The sequence below is a fragment of the Papaver somniferum genome, chromosome 6 (genome assembly GCF_003573695.1).
Source record: "Papaver somniferum cultivar HN1 chromosome 6, ASM357369v1, whole genome shotgun sequence".
Taxonomy (NCBI): Eukaryota; Viridiplantae; Streptophyta; class Magnoliopsida; order Ranunculales; family Papaveraceae; genus Papaver; species Papaver somniferum.
This window is the reverse complement of record NC_039363.1, coordinates 25,985,023-26,009,560: the sequence shown is the minus strand read 5'-3', so window position 1 is coordinate 26,009,560 and position 24,538 is coordinate 25,985,023. Positions and strand designations below refer to the sequence as shown.

At 36.0% G+C, this 24,538-nt stretch overlaps 1 protein-coding gene across 1 annotated transcript; it reads left to right on the top strand.

The window, feature by feature from the left end:
* Positions 1 to 2,471: 2,471 nt before the first annotated feature.
* On the top strand, positions 2,472 to 19,644 carry LOC113290672 (glutamic acid-rich protein-like). The gene is made up of 4 exons (XM_026540255.1): positions 2,472 to 3,867; positions 4,089 to 4,204; positions 16,224 to 16,325; positions 19,291 to 19,644. Exons 1-4 carry the CDS (start codon positions 2,472 to 2,474, stop codon positions 19,642 to 19,644), a joined length of 1,968 nt encoding a protein of 655 aa, XP_026396040.1.
* Positions 19,645 to 24,538: the final 4,894 nt, after the last annotated feature.

Sequence of the window (24,538 nt, the reverse complement as noted above, 5' to 3'; positions counted from 1 at the left end):
TTTCATCCTAGGAAACAATGTTTTACATCGTTTAAAAGAAGTAAATTCATGAACTTGTTTCGTGAATCGAAAGGGAAATCGCTAGGCTTATTGGTATTGTTATTCATTGCATATATTTTGAACCACCAATATGTGTGATTAGTAAAACCGCTCATGACTTGTTTATGTTCTTGGTAAAACTATTCACAAGGCCTGACTTTTGTATTGGTATGAATTTTATTAGTGAAACCGATCTTAAGTAATCACCCGAGATGGTATGATCAATTTGTTGTAATTGGTATGACCAACTCTAGGCAAAGGGGGAACCGATCCTAGTAAGAGGTGCCACCGATCACAACGGGAATCGATCCTTGTATGAGGTGCAACAAGTTTCTAGATATTGGGAACCGATCTTATGAATATGTGCAACACGTTTTTAGATATTGGGAACCGATCCTATGGACATGTGCAACAAATACAAGTTAGATACCATACATATGTGGGAACCGATCCTAGTACCTAGTCAACCGAATTTTGGAAAGCTAGTGTGACTAATTCTAGTACCCACATGGAGGTAGAACCGAAACTTATTTTGGTAGAACCGTGAAACCCATGTTTGGTGATTGAGTATTCTTAGTCAATCACATAGTTTTTGAAAGTCAGATGAACCAATTCTAAACTTGTTTGGAAGTGTGGAAAATCAGTTTCAAGATTATAAGTATGAAAGAGGACTTACAAAGTTAAGATGTCGACATACTTTGAACATGTGCAGTAACACTTATCTTTTATTGTTCAAAGATATTCCTTAATAGCTAAAGGAAAATCCTGGATCGAAAAATAAATTGAGAATATTTTAATTAAGGTTTTTAATTTTATTTTTGGAAAATGAAAATTAGTAATGTGCATTTACTAGTTGGAGATTTTCTAAGAGATTTTCGGTCAATGTTTGGACAAAGCATTCCCAGGAATTATGGAAACCGAATTTGGAAATATATTGTATATCTTGAGAATGTTTTCGGTTTTGGAAATTCCTTGGTCTATAAATATCAAAGTTTGCATTTAAAGCAAACTAATCCTTAGAGACATCAAAACTACCTAGTTGTGTTGTTACTAGTGGAGCCGCCTATTCGGAGAGGAAAGTAACCTAATTAGGCGAAATCTCTTACGGCCGCTCGGTCTAAAGAATTCTTTGGGATTGAGAAGCTCTATTAGTACTGTTGGTGGGAAACTAGATATTTGCAGTTTATTATTAGTTTTCGATTGACTTGATTGACTAACGGTGTTGAACTTTGATTGCACCTAGTTTGTTTATGCTTCAGAATCTTCTATTCTGATCTAAGATTCACTCAAACTAGATCAAAGTTTCGACGGGGATCTTTAGCATGTTTGTAGATCTAAAGATGTCTTGTGATAATCCATTGTTAACAGACTCCGTTCTGCGTGTGATTGATCACAAGAGATTTAAGTTGATTGTGTGCAGGTATTTATTGAAGATCTAAGAAGATTTGAAGACGAATAAGATTTCTGATTTTGGTTCATAATCTTTGGTGTGCATAATACTTGTTTCGGTTAAAGAGAATCCAACTATAATCAGTTTATCCTTGTGGTAAATTGGACTGATTAGTTGAGTAGATCGGCATCAATACAATTCTTTTTGATTCAAAGTATTGATTGCAAAATCTTGACAATTACTTTGGTAGTTGTTAATATATAGATCTAAGAACCTGACAAAGGAGTTTATTGGGATAAAAGGAAGAGCCTTTTGTCGAACTCACATCACTTGGTTGAAAAGAGTTGTTACCAAATAGATTTGTTGTTCCTTTACTGTTTGGAATACGAACCAAAGGAATTGTTCCAAGTACGTGACTTATTACAAGTTGGAGGCGTGGGAATACAGACGGAACTAGGTGAATTATAGGTTTAGTTGCTTGGTCTCAACTATACTAAGTTGGTTTGATTTTGTATAGAGGCTTAATCCTGAGAGTATTTAATTCTGGACAAGGTCCCTGGGTTTTTGTGCATTTGCGGTTTCCTCGTTAACAAAATCTTGCTGTGTTTTTTACTTTTTTATTTCCGCAATTGTAATTGTTTTGATTATAATTAGAAGTAAAATACACAAACGTTAATTCCTATTTACTTGATAGCAATCCTATTATGTTTGGTTATGTCCGAACCATTTATCAAGTAAACATACTTCGTTGTTGTATTGTCTCGATCTTGTATCCATAGTCAATCACACAAGTTATCTTGTTGTCGTATTGTCTCGATCTCGTATCCATAAACGATCGCACGAAGTGTGAACCAATCAGTTGTATTGTCTCGACTCAGTCCATATACAATCACTTTCGGAGAAAGGACTTATAGGTGGAAAAGTTTCAGATTGAGGTATATTTGGGTACCCTCGTCTTTTCAATTAGTATCAGAGCAGGCAAACACGAAAAGATCTAACAGTTTGTGTTTGGTACGATCCAACCTATAATAAAATTAATCTTATGAGTACTTCAGTTAACATAAGTCAAGATGGAAAATCAGCACTTGAGGATAACATCTTATGTGAATCTACTGAACAGGCTGACACCTATAATGTAGACTCTGGTGATTGGCAAACTTTCCTTGAAAAACAACTTGATGAAATTTCTGAAGATGGTGACTCAGAAATCGATCAAGATGTTGAAAAAGATATGTCAGAATTCAATTCTATACTAAGTGTTATCTTTACAAGAAAACTTTCTACGACAGATGTGATTGAGCTCATTGCTCATCTCAGTAGAGAAAATAGGAAACTAAGAAAGATTTTCACTGGTTTCTTCTATGGATATAAGAATTCCAGATATCTTCTTAAAGACTACAAAGATAGTCTACACTCAAAAACCCTTGAGTTTGAGAATCTCAACAGGAAACATTACTTGTTGAATAAGAAGCTTGTTGAGACAGAAGCAAGGACTAATTCTCAACAATCAAAAAGTAAGGAACAAAATGAGTCTGATTCCTTCAACAAAAATCCTCTTGAGGATCAACTAGCTGAAGATCTTGAAAGAATCAAGTTCTTAGAAGAGGAAGTTGTAAGGCTAAGAAGACTTAATCATAGCACAATCAATTTATCTTCCTTGTTGGATGTAGGAAGAAATCATGGAGACAAACGTGGATTGGGATATGATGGAATTGATACTTCGCCAATCAACAAGGAAGTAAAATTTGTAAAAGCTGTTGGCCCTTCCACTCCAGAAAATCCACCTGAACAAGCTGGTACGTCTGAGTCACCCAAGTGCTCAAATAAGATTCTGACAGAAAACATCTCCGAAAGCAATCATAGGAAGACTCCAACTAAGGATCAGCATAGTAACCGACGTTCTCATAAAGTTAAAACTAAAAACTTTACTCGATTTAATAAGTATTGTTATTATTGTAAAGATAAAGGTCATATGCAAAGGGATTGTAAAAATCGAAAGATGAAAAACGCTCTATCATTTGTATCTAAAGAATTGGACAGTGTCATCTACAAAAACCTCTCAGATCATCACTTTCCTGTGAGACAAACGAATTATTACAAAAATTCAAAATCATATCATAAAAGAAACATTCCTAAAAGGAAGAATAAAATAAAGGGTAACACATTTATCAATGGGGATATGAGATCTGATATTTCAAGATGGAAAGATGCAATGTCACTAGAAATGAAGAATCTTCATTCAAAATCCACCTACAAGTTGATACCAAAATCCGAGAAGGTATCCAAAAAGAAGTTATCTAAAACATATTCTAAGAAAAACAATCCGGTTGTAATCTTAGACAAAGATGACTATGAATGTCTAGTACTTCGACTCAAAAAGGATCTAGAGATATCCAACGATATCAATGTGAAAGCATCTTTCGATGACTTGCTACACTGTAGAAAAATAAAAAGGGAGTTAACCAGGACTCTATGACTTCTCAAAACTTGCGATATCTTCTTTGAACATTTAGAGTAAGTTTTTGTTTTGTTTTTTGTGTAGAAAATCTTTCCTAATTAAGCTGCAACCTTGAAAAAGGAAAACAAGGGACTATACATAGGTCCGATTATGCTCTTACGATATCACAATCCTGTTATACAATGCTTTCTTCTTGTAAAGGTAGTAAGGAAGAATTAACTGAAGAACATAGAATCAATCTCATTATGACTTTTCAGCATCGAGACTGGCTCAAAGAAAGAATTGTTCAAGTAAGAGGTGTTCTTGCTGAACTCAAGGTTCTAGTTGAAGAACTTGAAAAACAGGAAGTGGTTGCATACAAGTCTATTGAGACATGCTTCAAATGTTTGAACACTGAAGAAACCTCAGTGAACAACAAGAGTACCACTAGAGATTAAGTTATATGCTGTAATACTTAATCCAGGATAAAAAAACATCAGTTTTTGATCTCTTTCAATAATTGTATAAGGTCTATTATGAATAAAACTATCTTATTATGAATAAAATTATTAGTTTCTAATTTTTCTTGTGATAGTTTGTGTTTACATATCCTGTACTTGAATGCTTTATCTTATTGCTATGTATGTTTATGGGATGTTTGATTTCGGTTTTCATGATCTTAATATTCGATCTCATATGTTGTGAACCCTTATGGTTTGGGTGACTTTTTGGTTTAGCAGGATTAAGTTCTAGCCCATGTTGGTAGGCTTTATCAAAGGATCATGAGGGGTTCTGATGGAAACAATATGTGAAAAAATCACAATATGTTGAATCTTTTGGTTTAGCATAAAAGCATATGTGTTTCGGGGTTTCAACTTTTGCTTGCAATAGTTAAAACTGGTTTTCAACCTTTCTCTGGTAAAGGTTGGTTGTTGTTATTCTTTTTGTCTTGCATAAGGATGACAACATAATAATATTTCGGTATCAATTCTCCTTGGAAAGAAGATGCAAACACATTGGAGAAGAGGGTGCGGAATTTGAGGTTACGACTTTGTTACTTAATCGTTTTCCTTTTTAAGAAAAGCCTGATTTTATTGCGTATATTTATTTCTTTTGCTTAACAAAATCTCGGTACAATTGATGTTTATTCCATTATTTGTGTATGGATATGTGTGTGCTTCAATTGTTTCCAGTTAATAAAAACTATTGTCATCTTGCTTTATTGTTTGGTATTAATCGTTTAGGCTTACAAAATTTCGGTGCAATTGCGGTGCTTTAATGTCTACGTTGTTTCAATTGCTTCCGGTTGAGGTAAATAATTATGCAAGTTGATTTATTTGGTTTGTATGAATTGTTTATGGATTAACAAAATAAAAGTTTTCGGGATGAATTGTTTAGTCAAATTTGATTCTGGATAAGAGAAACTAAGTTAATTCTGATTAGACTTATCAAAGTGGAGGTTTCGGTTATTCAAGTCTAATCGAGTACCTTAACAAGAAATGATAGTTAACTAACCTAGTACTTGTCTTGTTTAAAAGTGAAAGGTCTAAGTTATATGGATAATTAGAACCTGATGAGAAAAATAGAGTTATCTTTATTTTGGTCTTATCGAACAAGCGATTGTATTTGTACAATCGGTTTAGCAAAGGAACTAAGGTACTTAGTTGATTTGTGGTTTGCTAAACTATTAGGAAAAATTGCTCCGGGCAATTGTTTCCTTGGTAATATATATAAAAAAAAATACTTTGTAGTTTCGGTTTTGATATTGGTTATAAAAAATGGTGTATGGAATCCTCGTGCTTAACTCTATAGGTTTGCAAGTCTTGTGAGATTTGTAAGATACTTTAGGCTTGTCCTTTATTTACACGTATATTTTTCATTTTGTGATAAAAAGGGGGAGAAATATATGGAGTAAACAAGTGATACTAGTATTGATTCATATTGATTGGTATCACTAAGGGAAAGGACATTGGTGCTTAAACGTTTTATCTAACGAAAGAGTAAAGCATAGACTATGGGGGAGTAGCATATCATATTGATAATTGTAGTTATATGGACTACAAAGGAATAACAAAGACGTGAGGATTGAAAATTTACCTATCATACCTTTAGGGGGAGTATTAGCTTTGTTATTATAATGTCAGTAGCGGCATTTATAGATTGAATGTATACAGGTTATTGTGTTGTTGAATTTGGGAATCAAGCGTATGTGTAATGAATTCTTGTAATTTGTTTATCCATATTATGTAAGAGTTTTGTCACTAAAATTGACAAAGGGGGAGATTGTTAGAGCATATCTCGGTTGAACCCACCAAGCGTTGGTATGTCAAGTTTGGTTGTCATACTTTAGTGAACCAAAACTCATTTAAATATCACTTGATTATGTACTAGAGTCAATTTCTTATAGGTTAGCTTTAAAGTATTAGGATGTGAGACATTACAAGTATTACGTGAAGACTTGAAGAAGTAAAGAAGTAAGGAGCTACAACAACAACATCATCCTTCCACTTGAGGTTAGTGATATTTGACTTGAACTGTTTCATTCCCTAACGTATCTTTCAAGTCGTGCATATTGAAAACATAACTGCGAAGCATGAATGATTATACTCTAGTTATACGTAGTATTAAGAATACAATACGAAGTATAACGTTTATATTTTGAACTTCGTATATAAGACACCGACATAATAGTTTGAATGCTATTATGATTATGTATGGGTATGAGGTGAAGATTTCATCGTAGGAAACAATGTTTTACATTCGTTTAAAGGAAGTAAATTCATGAACTTGTTTCGTGAATCGAAAGGGAAATCGCTAGGCTTATTGGTATTGTTATTCATTGCATATCTTTTGAACTACCAATATGTGTGATTAGTAAAACCGCTCATGACTTGTTTATGTTCTTGGTAAACCTATTCACAAGGCCTGATTTTTGTGTTGGTATAACTTTTATTAGTGAAACCGATATTACGTAATCATCTGAGATGGTATGATCGATTTGTTATAATTGGTATGACCAAATCTAGGCAAAGGGGAACCTATCCTAGTAAGAGGTGCAACCGATCACAAAGGGGAATCGATCCTTGTATGAGGTGGAGGAAGTTTCTAGATATTGGGAACTGATCCTATGAACTTGTGTAACACTTTTTTAGATATTGGGAACCGATCCTATGGACATGTGCAAAAAATACAAGTTAGATACCATATATATGTGGGAACCTATCCTAGTACCTAGTCAACCGAATTTTGGAAAGCTAGTGTGACTAATTCCAGTACCTACATGGAAGTGGAACCGAAACTTGTTTTGGTAGAACCGTGAAACCCATGTTTGGTGATTGAGTGTTCTTAATCAATCACATAGTTCATGAAAGTCAGATGAACCAATTCTAAACTTGTTTGGAAGTGTGGCAAATCGGTTTCAAGATTGTAAGTATGAAAGAGGACTTACAAAGTTAAGATGTCGACATACTTTGAACATGTGCAGTAACGCTTATATTTTATTGTTCAAAGATATTCCTTAATAGTTAAAGGAAAATCCCGGATCGAAAAATAAATTGAGAATCTTCTAATTAAGGTTTCTAATTTTATTTTTGAAAAACGAAAAATTATTAATGTGCATTTACTAGTTGGAGATTTTCTAAGAGATTTTTGGTCAATGTTTGTATAAAGCATTTCCAGGAATTATGGAAACCGATTTGGAAATATATTGCATATCTTGAGAATATTTTCGGTTTTGGAAATTCCTTGGTGTCCAAATTCCTTGGTCTATAAATATCAAAGTTTGCATTTCGAGCAAACTAATCCTAAGAGCCAGCAACATTACCTAGTTGTGTTGTTACTTGTGGAGCCGCCTATTCGGAGAGGAAAGTAACCTAACTAGGCGAAATCTCTTACGGACGCTCGGTTTAAAGACTTCTTTGGGGATTGAGAAGCTTTATTAGTACCGTTGGTGGGAAACTAGATAATTTTTGTTTATTATTAGTTTTTGATTAACTTGATTGACTAACGATGGTTGAACTTTGATTGCACCTAGTTTATTTATTCTTGCGAATCTTCTCTTATGATATAAGATTCACTCAAACTAGATCGAAGTTTCGACGGGGATCTTTAGACTGTCTGTAGATCTAAAGATATCTTGTGATGATCCATTGTTAATAGACTCCGTTCTGTGTGTGATTGATCACAAGATATTCAAGTTGATTGTGTGCAGTATTTATTAAAGATCTAAGAAGATTAGAAAACGAAGAAGATTTCTGATTTGGGTTCATAATCTTTGGTGTGCACAATACTTGTTTCGGTTAAAGAGGATCCAACTATAATCGGTTTATCCTTGTGGTAGATTGGATTGATTAGTTGAGTAGATCGTCATCAATACAATTCTTTGTGATTCAAAGTATTGATTGCAAAATCTTGACAATTACTTTGGTAGTTGTTATTAGATAGATCTAAGAACCTGACAAAGGAATTTATTGGGATAAACGGAACAGCCTTTTATCGAACTCACATCACTTGGTTGAAAAGATTTGTTACCAAACAGATTTGTTGTTCCTTTACTGTTTGGAATACGAACCAAAGGAATTGTTCCAAGTACGTGACTTATTAAAAGTTTGAGGCGTGGAATACATACGGAACTAGGTGAACTATAGGTTTAGTTGCTTGGTTTCAACTATACGAAGTTGGTTTGATTTTGTATAGCGGCTTAATCCTGAGATCATTCAATTTTGGACAAGGTCCCGGGGTTTTTCTGCATTTGAGGTTTCCTCGTTAACAAAATCTTGTTGTGTCTTTTCCTTTTTTATTTCCGCAATTATAATTATTTTTATTATAAGTAAAATACACAAACGTTAATTCCTATTTACTTGATAGTAATCATATTATGTTTGGTTAAGTCTAAACCATTTATCAAGTAAACATACTTCGTTGTTTTATTGTCTCGATCTTGTATCCATAGTCAATCACGCAAGTTGTCTTGTTGTCGTATTGTCTCGATCTCGTATCCATAGACGACCACACGAAGTGTGAACCGGTTAGTTGTTTTGTCTCGACTCAGTCCATAAACAATCACTTTCGGAGAAAGGACTTATAGGTGGAAAAGTTTTAGATTGAGGTATATTTGGGTACCCTCGTCTTTTCAGAATGCGTCAGTGCGATGCTCAATTTAGAGAGGATTAAGGTTCAACCATCTGGTAAAATATCGTATTATTGAAGCTATCCATTCATAGCGTCTCCAACAACAGTAAAGTTGCTAGCGGAATCGAGTCCCCATACTATGAGAGCATTGGAAGAATAAATGACATAGACATTGGTGAAATGAGACTTGCCTTATCCATCGAGTAACACTTCATAGAGAATGGACAGTTGATGAAGTTAACAATGAGGATGTTGCTCCTAAGACCGTTGTTGATGTTGAGATCACGATTGATTTCGCTCCAGAGATCTTCGATCCGTAATTTTTGTACCTTTGTTAAAAAAGGGGGAGAATTATTTAGTAGTTTCATACTACATACATATGGTCTACGGATCATTATGTAATGGGGAGTGAATCAATAATCTATAGGTTTTACCTATTATGCAGAAGATGTAACTATTGATTAAGGGGGGGAAACATATCACCGTAGTATTACTTCAGAGTTGAGATACAATTGAACTTTGGAGAACGAAATAATACTATGTTTTTGTATAACGAAGATTGAGAATATTTGTTTTCAAAAGTTGTTATCGCTATGGAATTGGTTCTTTAACAATGATGCTGAGTTGAACACGTTCAGAATCATTGCGGCTTGAAATTATGAAGAGTTCAAGGAGTTGAAGATGCCAAGGAGATCAATACATGTTGGATTCAAGAAGTTGTCGAAGTTTTATTTTTTATCCATATGTATTGGTAGTTGTGTCACTAAAATTGACAAAAGGGGAGATTGTTAGAGCATTGCTCGGTCGAACTCACAAGTGTTGATATCCTAAGATTATTATCAAATTTAGTTGTCAAAACTGTATCTTGATTTCTAGTCTGTAATTAGTTAAGTCTCGGACTAGCTAGGATAGAAATGTAGTTGAAAAACAGAGGATTACAGCATTCATCATTGCGTTCTACCATTTGGAGGCGAAGATCAACCGAACATTTTGGATAACTTCATCAACAAAAGGTAAGTGAAGACTGAACCACCTATATCTCAAGTTATATTCACTTTTCTATCATCTGAGATGACATCGTATAACTAATTAGACTAGTATGCATACCCACGCCTTGTCCATCGATCAGAATTGAATCTGGGCCGGTCAATTCGGTTGGCGAAGTTGGGCGACCGAAATCGTTTTGCGACAGCAATGTAATGCTGCTTAACATAAATTAGGGTTTCACAAGTCGCGCGGCCATCTAATGTTGGGCAATCATTTAGTGGCTCTGTTGGCGAGTTGGAAGGGCTTCGATTGGTCGAAGTATCAGTGGGCCCGTCGGTGTGCCTGATGATGCTTGTCCGGTCACGTTAGGGAGCGACTAAGATTGATAAATTGAGTGGATAAAACGTACGGCCGTGATCGTTTTAAGACTGTCATGGGCAATCTATATTAAATTCCTTAAGGAATTTAGGCATGTCGACCAGCCAACTTCCAACTTTATTTAAAAGTGCGTGTGACATATTTAAAGCGACCTGATTGGTCGATGGGAAGGGGGCCGAAAAGCGGCAACATGGAGCATGGCCGGCGCCTGCTGGAGTAGATCATCCGGCCAAGTGGGGTGGCCACACCTCCCTTTGCTTCTACTTTTACTTGCCGCAGTTCCTCTTTATTTCTACTTTTGGTAGGATTTTGCTCCTACTAGTCCATGGAGGATTAATTTCCTAGCTTACCTAGGTTTGGTATCGACCAATAGGGTTCGAGATATTGCATAGGGCGTAAAAAACCTAATTTTTGCAAATCAATTAGGTTAAAATTTAAATTTTGCGAGCTGTCAAAAAATTGGTCAAATTTGGTAAATTTTGTGTGTTGACACAAAATTCTTAATTTTATTCTCAGAGAGCAGTCCGCGCGTCTTCTGATTGAGTACTTTCATGCAGACCTTAATCTTGATACTTCTTGGCATCAAAATACTTCTTGGAATGACTCTTTGATAACAAGTGAGATAAGGGAAGTCTGTCATCGGGATCCTCACCATCCTTCACAGCAGAGCCTTCAATACTTTCATTTCTAGTCTTTAATTTCTATGATAACATAGTCACGCCCATTAAAGGCAACAAATAGGGGAAATTACATGTACTGAGAAAGGAGAAGTTATATTGTTACCTTCACTGGATCTTCCTCAGGCTTGTCCCCAGCATCCCTCTTCCGAGTATATTAGGATCAATGTCACAAAAGGACAAAATTATCAAACATGTTCCTCTGGATCGTGATCCGAAGCGAGGAAAACAAAGAGAGAGGTGATAACTTGTCAACATTGGCTACCCATAACTGGTAGGGTTCAACAGAAAAAGAAGGAGGAGGGAAATTTCCACTCAAGATAGGGCCGCGAACAACTAACAAAACCCGTTGTTCTCCTTATATCACTAGTGTGGCGAGCATGGTTGTTGATGTTGTTACCTCCCTCAGGATCTTCGTATAGCATCAAATTTTCAAACCCAGAAGCAGGAACCTTGACCCGATGTGGTATGGCAGCAAAATTGGCCAAATCACCAAGAGAAGCGGTACCACTCTTATACTTGTCCAAAAAACTAACATAAGTGTACTTACCCTTATCAGCAGGGTTATAAGTAGACCAATCAGTCTTGGTACATTTGTCTCTCCCTCGCCTCTCCCACTAACCCATGAGACAAAAAGTGTTACCATTCCATTGACCTAAATCCTGAGAGGGTTAGAGCTAGGACGAAACCCCATAAGCGAAAGGTCGGCTCGGGTCGTAAAAAGGAAGACGAAGCCTGAGTTCAAGTTGGCCCTTGGTGATGATCGTCTCCTCGGGAGAATGCACAAAATTAGCAAACTTATTCTTTCTCAGAACTCCTCTTTGACCCGAGTAAAATTCAATATCATAGTCGTGAAAATCAAACACATCTTTCAATTGATTAATGAACTGAACATCAGAAAGATTGGTATACTTGAAAGTTTTCTCAGCCCTACATTCATACATAGAATAATTATCATAAAAAAAGAGAATCAAGCGCGTGATGATCATGAAGCAGATGATCAACGTGGAAAAAAGCATATCAGCGGGAATACTATCTTCATCAAAAAATGTGTAACTTATGCACTTTTTTTCAGTTATAGATGGAGATGATGAAGCCATTCAAAATAATCACAAAATCAAAGTTTGATGATGATGATAAAGATAATAAGGAATAAAAATGATAATGATGACGAAACGAAGATGACAACAGAAAAAGGAACGGGAAGTTGGTAGAAGAATGAGGAATTGATTGAGTTGAAGAGAATGTTTGGGTTTTGAACGAAGAAAGAAGATGAACAACTAAGTAGAGGATTTAGGGGTTCGAGTATGCATTTATATCGAAGAAAATTGTAACCGGTTGAGAAGGGGGGGTAATAAAGGCAAGTTAGTGGAGGATGTGGCATCGTAGGAGACGACGTGGTATCAGTTAAGGAAGGCGACGCAGTTCCTTCCCATCGTGCCGAATACACGAGCGGGAAGAAGGGGCATAAATGTAATAGAAAATATCGGCAGATGGAGGTGACATCATCTCAAGCTAGGATGTACCCAAAGATTGATCGAAGAGAAGCACGGAATCAACTCCTCGACCTCGACCTCGACACAGTAAAAGAGAAATTTACCACACCCACGTGAGAAGCGAACACGTGTGGAGCATGTTCCGGATCCAACGGTGTAACATGTATCGGGAGATAAGGCATTAAATAACATTGACAAAGCATGCGTGGGGAGCAAGAGAGTCAAGTGATGGTGGGTCCGAAGTCAGAAGGATGACATGATCATATCGGGTAAGGAATCCACAACAGATGAGACATTTATATCAGGCAATGACTTATTGTAAGGTATATTCTTCGGGCGAATGTAGAGTTGGGCATCAAGTATCGGGAGAAGACATCAACAACCGTCTGATAGGATCATCAAAATTTATAGAATAGACTAACATTGTAGTTTTGTTGTATGTGCATCTTAGCATATATATACACCCCTATGTATTGAGAGAGGGGCAAGCTTTGTAAGTGAGTGGGTAAGGAGAGAGACTAAGTATTTTATTTCATTATAGAGTGATCATCTTTGTAACCATGGAGAAGTAGTAAACATTATCCTTTCACCTGTGTGGACGTAGGTAATCATGCCGAACCACATATACCTTGTGTTCTTGTACATCTCTTTACTTACTTATCTTGCAATTGCTTCATCTTGAATGTTAGATGTAAGATATATTACTTTCTACAACTACAAGGATAATCATCTCTCAACTGCTAACAATAATCATCTCTCAACTGCTAACAACTCCAAGCTCGAGTTCTTCTCTGTAGTTTCATCACGAGAAACTTTTAACAGCTCCGATCTCCATCAATCACGATTGCTGCTAATCAATGACAGCAACTTCACCGATTTGTTAACTTCAATTTCACCAGCAACCCAATTCATCCAACTGCCATAAAATCCCACTGAATCATTCGAATTCGAGAATTACCCCGAAACTGTCACCTCTTGATCATCACGATCATCAGCATCACCGGACGGTGATTTTCTTTTCTTTTTTTATGTTGAAGTCGAGGAAGAAGGTGGTAGTGCCCTGAGTAATACAACGGGTGCCTTCAAAAGATTTTGAATTCCGGCCTCCCCCTCTGTAAAAGACCGAACTTCCTTTAACAGTTCCCTTGAACTTGACTGCCCCTTAACAGGAAGGTATTCCTTAACATTTGGTTGGGGTGCCAATAGTAGTTTCCCAGTAAAATGACCATTTTTCCCTTTTATGCTTCTAAGTTCTTGTTTTGCTCATAATTTCATCATACAAACTCAGAATGACTCCGTTCTTTCGCCGTTGACTTCGTCATCTCATCCTTTTCAATTTGATGACAATAAATCCTATATTTGAACGAGTTCCTCTTGGTATTTGTCCCTTATCCACTTGTAGATAACTTCTTTCCTTGCACATTTAAGTGCAAATTCACTTCTTTTGGATATGATTCACCTGATGAAAGACAAATACAAGAAAACAAGCGTAATATACAATAATTTGAAAGAATATAAGTAATTATTAGCATGGAATTGATACCTAATATATGTGAAATATGCACTTATCAGTGAATGGACGTCTGAGCGTGCGGAGGAATGTCCATGAATGAGGATTCCAGAAATATGAAAAGAAATGAATTATTGTTAATATAATAATATAGAGGCGTGGGACCGGCCGTCCATGATGTCCAAGGGACCGTCCAGGTTCGGTCATGGTAGTGCACGGGACACCATGTCTCCTTCACACGTGCATTCCTAATAATTTTAGGTATTTTTGTTGGACGTTTGAGCAATATTTTGGATTTTCAGAAGAGTTTGATCTTGACTAAAACTCTCAATTTTGCATGAATGATCAAGTAGGACTTTGCATGCACGTCCAAAATTTTAAGAATTTTTAAATAATAATATTTTAATATTTGCCGTGAGAAGCCCAGACCGTCATGGGACTATTTGACTGTTTTGGTTTTTTCTTTGGAGATTTGAGCAACATTGGAGAAATATGGAAACCAGGAGTTTTGCTCAAACAAGGGAGTTTCAAGAGATGCGGAAAAACAATAAAAAGAAAATTTGATAGGTGTGGGACCGGCCACGACCTGGGCATGGCCGGCCTGCCGGTGGTCCCTGTCTCGTGCGCCTCTTATTCTTTTTCTTTTATTATTATTTTGGTTCCCTTTCCTATTTGCATAGGTCTTCGTATACCCTCGCGCGCGTGCTTACAATATTTTATTTTAAAATATTAAAATAATTTTATTTTAATATTATTGATAAAAGAAAACCTAATAGTCGTGGGACTAGGTTTTTGGAGAGTTGAGCAATATTTGGAAAAATATGGAAACTAGGAGTTTTGCTCAAACGAGGGAGTTTCAAGAGATGAGGGAAATAACAATAATGGAATAAGGAAATTGAGAGGTGTGCGACCGGCTACGGCCATGGCATGGTCGGCCGGTGGGCCCGGTCCAGTGAGACCTCTTCCCTATTATATTATTAATATAATATTATTACTTAGTTCTTCGTATTTCCTCGTTCGTCCAAATTTTTGGATGCTCATTCGTGCATAATTTTGGGTGCTCTTTCGTGCATTATTTATAAGTACACTCGCACCATTTTCTCAGGGCTTACTAGGTGGTGGCCCATATGCCCGAGCCATGAATATCTATTACTAATCCATGGAATTCAACTGAGCAAAGCCATGAATTGAAGTAGTGAGATATTATCATAAAGATAGAATATTTTCTAGGAATTCAATTGATGAATATTGAGACTAGAATTAATAAATTGGTGGCTCTATGCTAGCATGCAATCTGTCTAGGAGCATCATATTTATTCTAGAGTCGAGGTATGAGGTAGTGGAAGCATCATACTCGCTCTGAATGTTTATTTTGCATAGTCAGGGATTATTTGCGACATCCTGAAGACGTTATTGCTCTATACTAGTGGTCAATGCATCTAGGATCCCTCCAATCATTAATATTTTATATATATATATATTTTATATAGTCAGGGAACATTGTCACATCCTGAAGACGTTATCTCTCTATACTAGCAGAAAATCTGTCTAGGAGACGTCCAATCGTCTTTCGATTCTATATTGAAGTCAATACTGAAATTGCTCAATATTGATGAAATACACTAAATATTAAAAGTTCAGTTGAGAGGATTTAACGATTGTATATTTATGCGTGCTCCGAGAGGCTATACACTCGTGCTCTGAGAGGCTATACACTCAGTCAGAGATGATCATGACATGATCTTTCACATCTAAATTCTAAAATATGAATTTTACATACTCATTTGAAGCTAGGTCAAAAATATGCATTATGATTTTATGATTTTAGCACAATCAACATTAAGTCCCTTGGTTAGTGAAGGACAGTCATGTTCCGCATTAGGCGCTGGATGGTGATTTTTCTTATTATAAACGAAATAAGTAATTGAACTGAATCGTAAGAGATGTTACCAGAATTCTCGATTTTCTCCAATGATGTCACGTACAAGCAATAGCTTGAATGAAGATCCTGGCAGTATGATAGAGCATCATCCAATGAGCGTGAATTAACGAGGCACTGCTGATTTGCATGGTGGAACGTCCAATTTTGGTGGATTTAGCACTTGCGGGACCGTGTACCGAAATCCGTTTTAGCGCGTATTGTTATCTATGTGTTTTGACTCCACATGTTTCGTAACAGATAATGGTGGCTCCTGATTATAATCGTGTATCTTCTTCTTCTGAAAAACAATTTGGAAACGCCAAATCAAAGATGAGGAGTTTTGCAGATGTTCATGCTAAGGTCGATCGTCCCTTCAGCAAGGCGAGAGAATTTATTCTTGGTATGCCCCTTGATAATCTGAGAATAGTTCGTGATATAACTTATGCTTTCTTGACTTTAGTGGATGAAGAAGAAAATCAGAGACGCGCTGAAATATCCTAGAAGAAGAGGGATGAAGATGAAAATCTCAATGTGAAAAGACGAGGGTACCCAAATACAACACAATCTTTTTGTTTCAACCTATAAGTCCTCTACCAAATGTGATCGTCTATGGACAGAGTCGAGACAATAAGATAATTCGGTTCACACTTCATGTGATCGTCTATGAATACGAGATCGACACAATGCAACAACAAAGTGTGTTACTTGATAATAGGTTCGGAAATCACCAAACTCCATAGGATCACTTATCAAGTAATGAGGAGTTAATGTATATGTGTATTTTACTTTATTATAATAAACAATTATAATGCGGAAATCAAAGTAAAGACACAACAAGATTTTTTTAACGAGGAAACCGCAAATACAGAAAAACCCTGGGACCTAGTCCAGTTTTGAATACTCTCAGAATTAAGCCGCTATACAAAATCTAATACCAACTCCGTATAGTTGAGACCAAGCAGACTACCCTAGCTACTTAGTTCCCTCAGTATCCATGCGCCTTAAACTTCTAGAGATTTAGATGAGTCCTTTGTATCGTATTCCAAACATCAAAGGAAGTATCTGTTTGGTAACCACTCTTATCAATATTGCTACAAGATTTAGATGAGTCGTTGACAAAGGCTCTTGTGTTTAATCTAATAAACTCATTTGTCTGGTTAGATCAATCTAACTATAACTACCGAAATAGTCAAGTATAGATTCGCACTCAATCAATATAAATCTCAAAGAGAAATACAGAGAATGTCGATCTCATGCAACTAATCACTCAGATCTATCAAATATAAACTGAATCTATTTGGATCTCATCTGATCAAGGTTTGTGCACACAATTCACAAGATACGAGAACTAATAAAAAATCTTCTTCGTCTTCAAATCTTCTTTTATCTTCAATAACCTGCACAACACCAATTTAATTTCTTTTGATAAATCATGCATATAACGGAGTCTGTTAACAATGGATTATGACAGGATGTCTTTAGATCCAACAACAGTTCTAAAGATCCCGTCGATACTCTGATATAGTTTGAGTGAATCTTATATCAGAAGAGAAGATTCTCAATCATAAACAAACTATGTGCAATCAAAATTTCAACAACCGTTAGTCAATCGAATCAATCAAAAACTAATAACACCGTAATTATCTAGTTTCCCACCAACGGTATTCGTAGATCTTCTTGATCCCACAGAAGTCTTTAAACGAGAGGTCGTAAAAGATTTCACCTAATTAGAATACTTTCCTCTCTGAATAGATGGATCCACCAGAAACAACAAGAAATGAAGTTTTCCTAGCTCTTAGGATAGTTTGCTAGATATGCACATTTAGGAATTTATAGACCAAGGATGTTTGGAAACCAAGGAATTTCCAATACCGAAGATATTCTCAAGATATGCAATGAATGGCAAAATTCGGTTTTCTTAATTCCAATAAATGCTTGTCCAATATTTCTGAAATCTCTCAATAGAAAATCTCCAATTAGTAAATGCACATTCCTAATTTTTATCTTCTAGAGATATGCATTAATTGCTGGTAATTAAAACATATAAAACCAAAAACCTTAATTAAAAGATTCTTAATTTATTTCGGCACAGGATCACCTTGAGTACTAAGGAATATCTTTGAACAATAAATGAAAAGAGTTACTTCTCATCTTCGTAGAATGTTGACATTTTTTCACTGCAAATCCTTATTTCACATTTACATGGATTTGCATTCTTGGAATCGGTTAAACCACACTTCCAAAGAAGTTTAGAATTGGTTCGCCTGTTTTTCCAAGACTACTATGTAATTGATCAAATACCAAATCACATACATGGATCGGTTCTACCAATTACTAGGATTAGTTATACCTAAATATGAAAACACTTGTGATCGGGCACACCAGTGACTAGGATCGGTTACACCAGTTACAAGAATCGATTCCATATATACATGGTATTACTTGTGATCGGTCACACCAGTTACCAAGAACGATTACACCAATTACAAGGATAGGTCACACAACACTTATGATCGTTCACACCAATTACAAGGACCGATCATACCATCACATGATAATCACTTAGGATCGGTTACACCAATTATCAAAACCAGTCATACCAAATCATAAGTCTAGGAATTGCGATTAGTTATACCAAGATATATAACCTGAGTTAAGATCGGCTCTACTAACTCACACACATTGGTCATCCAAATATTTGCAATGAATAACCGGACCAATAATCCTATTAATTTCCCTTTTGATTCACGAAACAAGTTCATGAATGTACTTCCTTTAAAAAAATGTAAAGCATTGTTTCCTAGTATGAAATCTTCACCATGACCCATTCACATAATCATAACAATATACACAAGATTATGTCGATGTCATATCTACGAAGTTCAAAAGATAAGCGTTATAATTAGTAGTCTAATTCCTTAATACTATAATCATAATATTATGATCACGTCACATCAGTAGAGTAATATACAATATGTACAGTATATACAGCCTCGCAGTAATTTTTTCAATATAGCACGACTTGAATGATACGTTAGAATGAAACAGTTCAAGTCAATATTACTAATCTCAAGTGGAAGGATGATGTCGTCGTTGTAGTTCGTTACTTCTTCAAATTCTTCAGGTCTTCGGAGTAATACTTGTATGTCTCAACATTCCTAGACTTTCTAGTCTAACCTAAACGAAGTTGACTCTAGTATTTAATCGAGCGACTCTAGATGAGTTTTGATGCTAAAATATGACAACCAAACTTAACACACCAATGCTTGGTGAGTTAAACTGAGCTATTCTCTAACACAATGCTTATTAACAAAAACGACGTTAGCTTCAGAAGGCGGGACTAGCGGTTGAGGACGAACCACGATCTTTCGTTGAAGGCGTAGCCTCTGATCCATATGCATATGAAGTTGAACCTTCCTGGGAACCTATTGGTCGTGAAATTGAGCCATATCCACCTGGCATGGAGGCTTATCGATTGGCCAAGATCGATTTTCAAGCTGAATGGAAAGAAGATGACTACTTAGATGCAGCCTATGATGATCTTGAAGACCATCTCGAAGAGATTCCTGAAGAAAACTCTGAGTACGATTCTGGAGAAGAACTTGAAGAAGATTCCGTAGAAGATGATGATCCTGAAAAAGATAAAGATTGTGAGGACGATGACGAATCTGATGTTTAGGCTTACTAATCGTTCTAGTTCTTCTCAGTAATTGAACATATTTTGATTTTCATAGGTGTATACGTTGCCTTGGTTATTTAAGTAACTTCGTTCCATGAGTACCGAAGTAGGATTTTTTGAATGATAATCCTTTTATTACATATCTTTCTTGTAAATATTATGCCTTTGATTGAATAAAGTGGAAGAACGTCCATATGCATGAAAGATGAATTCCATTATGATTCATCTTCAGAAAATTCATAATTCAATTTTTTAGCAAAAACGTTATAGAATCTTCATCTAATATCATTTTTTGCGATCTACCCAAACTTTCTTATGCCCAAGAAATTTCCTAACTTTATCAAAGAAGCTTTTTGGGTTTTGAGCCCGTTTAAGGGTCGAAATCTATGAAACAGTAAACTTCCAAGAAGTCTTCAGAAACTTTTCAGCTGTCATGTAGCTTGATTTTTTTCCCACATATTTTAGCTATTTCATCCAATTACTGTGAATTTTGGATATGTTGCAGAAGATATCCATACGAAGAGAATGACATATGACCTATCCATAGATTCTTCGCTAATTTCTCCCTGATCGTTGCTTTGTGTAGGACAGTGTAAAATTTCGACAGACGAGTACACAAATAAGCAACTTAGAGTATATATTCTACGTTTTCGGGTCGGTTGGATATTCTTCTTTCCCACTAAGATGTTTGACTGAAAGTAAATGCTTGCTCTACAAGTGAACAACTAATTTTATTAGTATATCCATCATATGACTATTATGATAGATGCTCACATCTCATGTTCGTGAATTTACCATTTATGGAAATGTCATCTTCGAAACTTCTGGAGCCGTCATGGATATGCATGCGGTATTATTGTTGTCAGTCCTCGACATTGGTGGGATCTTCTCTTCGTTCTTCTCTTTATTCTTTCTTATATATAGAAAGGTGGAAATATCAAGGTTTAAGGACTTTGTGAAAATACTTAGGTGGACTTCGATTGACTGTGACTGTCATGAATCTCGTCTAGAAAATTCTGCTTGCACGCCGTTCACTCTGGATTCTGTTGAAATTTCATATGATGTCGGAATTCGATGTTTGACCCCGACTTTCGAAGCTAAGAGAATGAGGCATCATATGCAAAAAGAATCATTGAATTTGGATGTCTAGATCAGTATATTACGCGTGCATATTCGTGACTTGTAATCCCGTGCAAATTTTTTTAGATTCCATAGACCTGAGTATAGAAACCATATCTCTCATCTTGTATATCCGATTGATGCGCCCTTTTGGTATGTTGTAGCTGAGACATAGACGAACATCTTTCCTTAAGGAATCATTGACCCATTCCTCATCTATTGGTACGTTTTTTTTGAGTTAATGGACCGAAGTGTGTTGTATCTCTTTTGTAGAGGTCACGGGACCATCTTATAGAAGACTTTGGCTTGTGTCGTCCGTCGTGGAAGCTTTGGGATGAGTCTCATGTTAACATATTTCACATCTACCCGTATTGATATGAATCATTAGTGACTGGAGAAGTCTTATCCATTGAGTAACACTTCGTAGAGAATGGGAAGTTGATGAAGTTGACCATGAGGGTGTTGCTCCTAATACCGTTGTTGATGTTGAGACACGACAGGTTTCGCTTCAGAGATATTTGTTGGTGTTGAGATCATGGATGAAGTTTCTCTAGAGATCCTTGTTGATGCTGATACCATGGTTGGAGTTGCTCCAGAGGCCAAAAAGATAGAACCATGATTATCGACATAGTCTTTGATCCTACATCCAATCCAATGAGCCTTTATATTCACGAACTAATTGGTGAATTGAGCATTCCTAAGATGAAGGTGTACTAGGAGTTCAACCCAATTCTCCCGAGCAGAATGACTTTAATGTGAAGTGGCTTTTTCAGAGAATCGATGTTGTTGCGGCAGATAGAAGCGACAGTCTCCATTCTTGATGTGATCGGTGAGGAGAAGAATTTCCTTAGTCGTGCAAGGTTTATGATTTAGATAGGTTCCATTGATGACGTTTCATGGTATCACATCAGGTTGCAATGACTTGTTATGTGGATCACATTTATTGAAGTCAATCTGAATTGATCTTTCCAACAAGTTCAAGTATCTAAGTGCATCCCATAGGTGTTCATCTTCTTAGTAAAAAGATATATGTTGAAGGAGTTTGTGCCATTTGTTAGAGCATAGCTCGGTTGAACCCACCAAGCAGTATGTCAAGTTTGGTTGTCATATTTTAGTGAACCAAAACTCATTTAAAGAGTCGCTTGATTATGTACTAGAGTCAACTTCGTATAGGTTAGATTGAAAGTATTGTGATATGAGACATTACAAGTATTGGAAGACTTGAAGAAGTGAAGAAGCAAAGAGCTAAAACAACAACATCATCCTTCCACTTGAGGTTAGTGATATTTGACTTGAACTGTTTCATTCCCTAACATATCTTTCAAGTCGTGCATATTGAAAACAAAACTGCGAAGCATGATTGAACTCTAGTATTAAGGAATACAATACTAGGTTTATTGCTTAACCATTAAACTTTGCAGGTAAGACATCGACATAATCATTTAAATGCTATTGTGATTACGTATGGGTATGAGGTGAGGATTTCATCCTACGAAACAATGTTTTACATGTGTTTCAAGGAAGTAAATTCATGAACTTGTTTTGTGAATCGAAAAGGAAATCGCCAGGCATTATTGGTATTGTTATTCATTGCATATCTTTTCATCAACCAATATGTGTGATTAGTATAACCACTTATGACTTTTTTTATGTTCTTGGTAAAACTATTCACGAAGGCCTGACTTTTGTATTGGTATAACTTTTGTTAGTGAAAACGATCTTAAGTAATCACCCGAGATGGTATGATCGAGTTTGTGATTTGTGTAAGACCAACTCTGGGTAAAGGGGAACCGATCCTAGTAAGAGGTGCAACACGTCACAAAGGGGAATCGATCCTTGTATGAGGTGCAAAAAGTTTATAGCAGAAAGGGGAACCGATCCTATAGACATGTGCAACACATTCAAGTTAGATACCATATATATATGTGGGGAACCGATCCTAGTACCTAGTCAACCGAATTTTGGAAAGCTAGTGTGACTATGCACAGTACTCACGTGGAGGTAGAACCGGAACTTGTTTTGGTAGAAACGTTAAACCCATGATTTGTGATTGAGTGTTCTTGATCAATCACATAGTTCTTGAAAGTCATACGAACCAATTCTAAAATTGTTTGGAAGTGTGGCAAACCGGTTTCAAGATTGTAAGTATGAAAAAGGACCTACAATAAGGATGTCGACCTAATTTGAACACGTGCAGTAACGCTAATCTATAATTGTTCAAAGTTATTCCTTAATAGCTAAAGGAAGAACCTCCCAGGATCGAAACATATATAAGTTAAGAATCTTTTAATTAAGGTTGTTCATTTTATTTTAGGAAAATGAGAATTACTAATGTGCATTTACTAGTTAGGTATTTTCCAAAGTGATTTTCGGTCATTATTTTGGACAGAGCATTTCCAGGAATTATGAAAACCGAATCTGGACTTTATTGCATATCTTGAGAATATTTTCGGTTTTGGAAATTCCTTGGTGTCCAAACTGCCTTGTCTATAAATACTTGAAGTTTGCATTTCTAGCAAACTAATCCTTCGTGAAAGCTAACTTCCTCGGTTGTGTTGTTACTGGTGAATCCGCCTATTCGGAGAGGAGAGTAACCTAATTAGGCGAAATCTCTTATGGCCCCTCAATTTAAAGTCTTCTTTGGGATGGGGAAGCTCTATTAGTATCGTTGGTGGGAAACTAGATAATTGCGGTTTATCTTTTGTTTTCGATTGATTTGATTGACTAACGTTGGTTGAACTTTGATTGCACCTAGTTTGTTTATACTTGAGAATCTTCTATTCTGATATAAGATTCACTCAAACTAGATCGAAGTTTCGACAGGGATCTTTAGACTGTTTGTAGATCTAAAGACTTCTTGTGATAATCCATTGTTAACAGACTCCGTTCGGTGCTTGATTGATCACAAGAGATTCAAGTTGTTGTGTTCAGGTGTTTATTGAAGATCTAAGAAGATTTGAAGACAAAGAAGATATTGAAGATTTCTGATTTGGGGTTCATAATCTTTGGTGTGCACAATACTTGTTTCAGTATAGAGGATCCAACTATAATCGGTTTATCCTTGTGATAGATTGGATTGATAAGTTGTGTAGATCGGCATCAATACAATTCTTTGTGAATAAAAGTATTGATTGCAAGATATTAACAATTACTTCGGTAGTTGAGAATATTATAGATCTTAGAACCTGACGAAGGAGTTTATATGAGATAAACAGAAGAGCCTTTTTCGAACTCATATCATTGGTTGAAGAGAGTTGCTACTAAACAGATTAATTGTTCCTTTACTGTTTGGAATACGAACCAAAGGAATTGTTCCAATTACGTGACTTATTCATAAGTTGGAGGTGTGGGAATACAGACGGAACTAGGCGAACTATAGGTTTAGTTGTTTGGTCTCAACTATACGAAGTTGGTTTATTTTTTATAGCGACTTAATCCTGAGAGTATTCAATTTTGGACAAGGTCCCGGGGTTTTTCTGCATTTGTGGTTTCCTCGTTAACAAAATCTTGTTGTGTCATTTACTTTTATTTTCCGTAATTATGATTGTCTTTATTATAATTTAAAGTAAATTACACAAACGTTAATTCATATTTACTTGATAAGTAATCATATTGTGTTTGGTTAAGTACGAACCTTTTTTATCAAGTAAACATACTTTGTTGTTGTATTGTCTCGATCTCGTGTCCTTAGACGATCACACGAATTGTGAACCGATTAGTTCTATTGTCTCGACTCAGTCCATAGACAATCACTTTAGGAGAAAGGAGTTATATG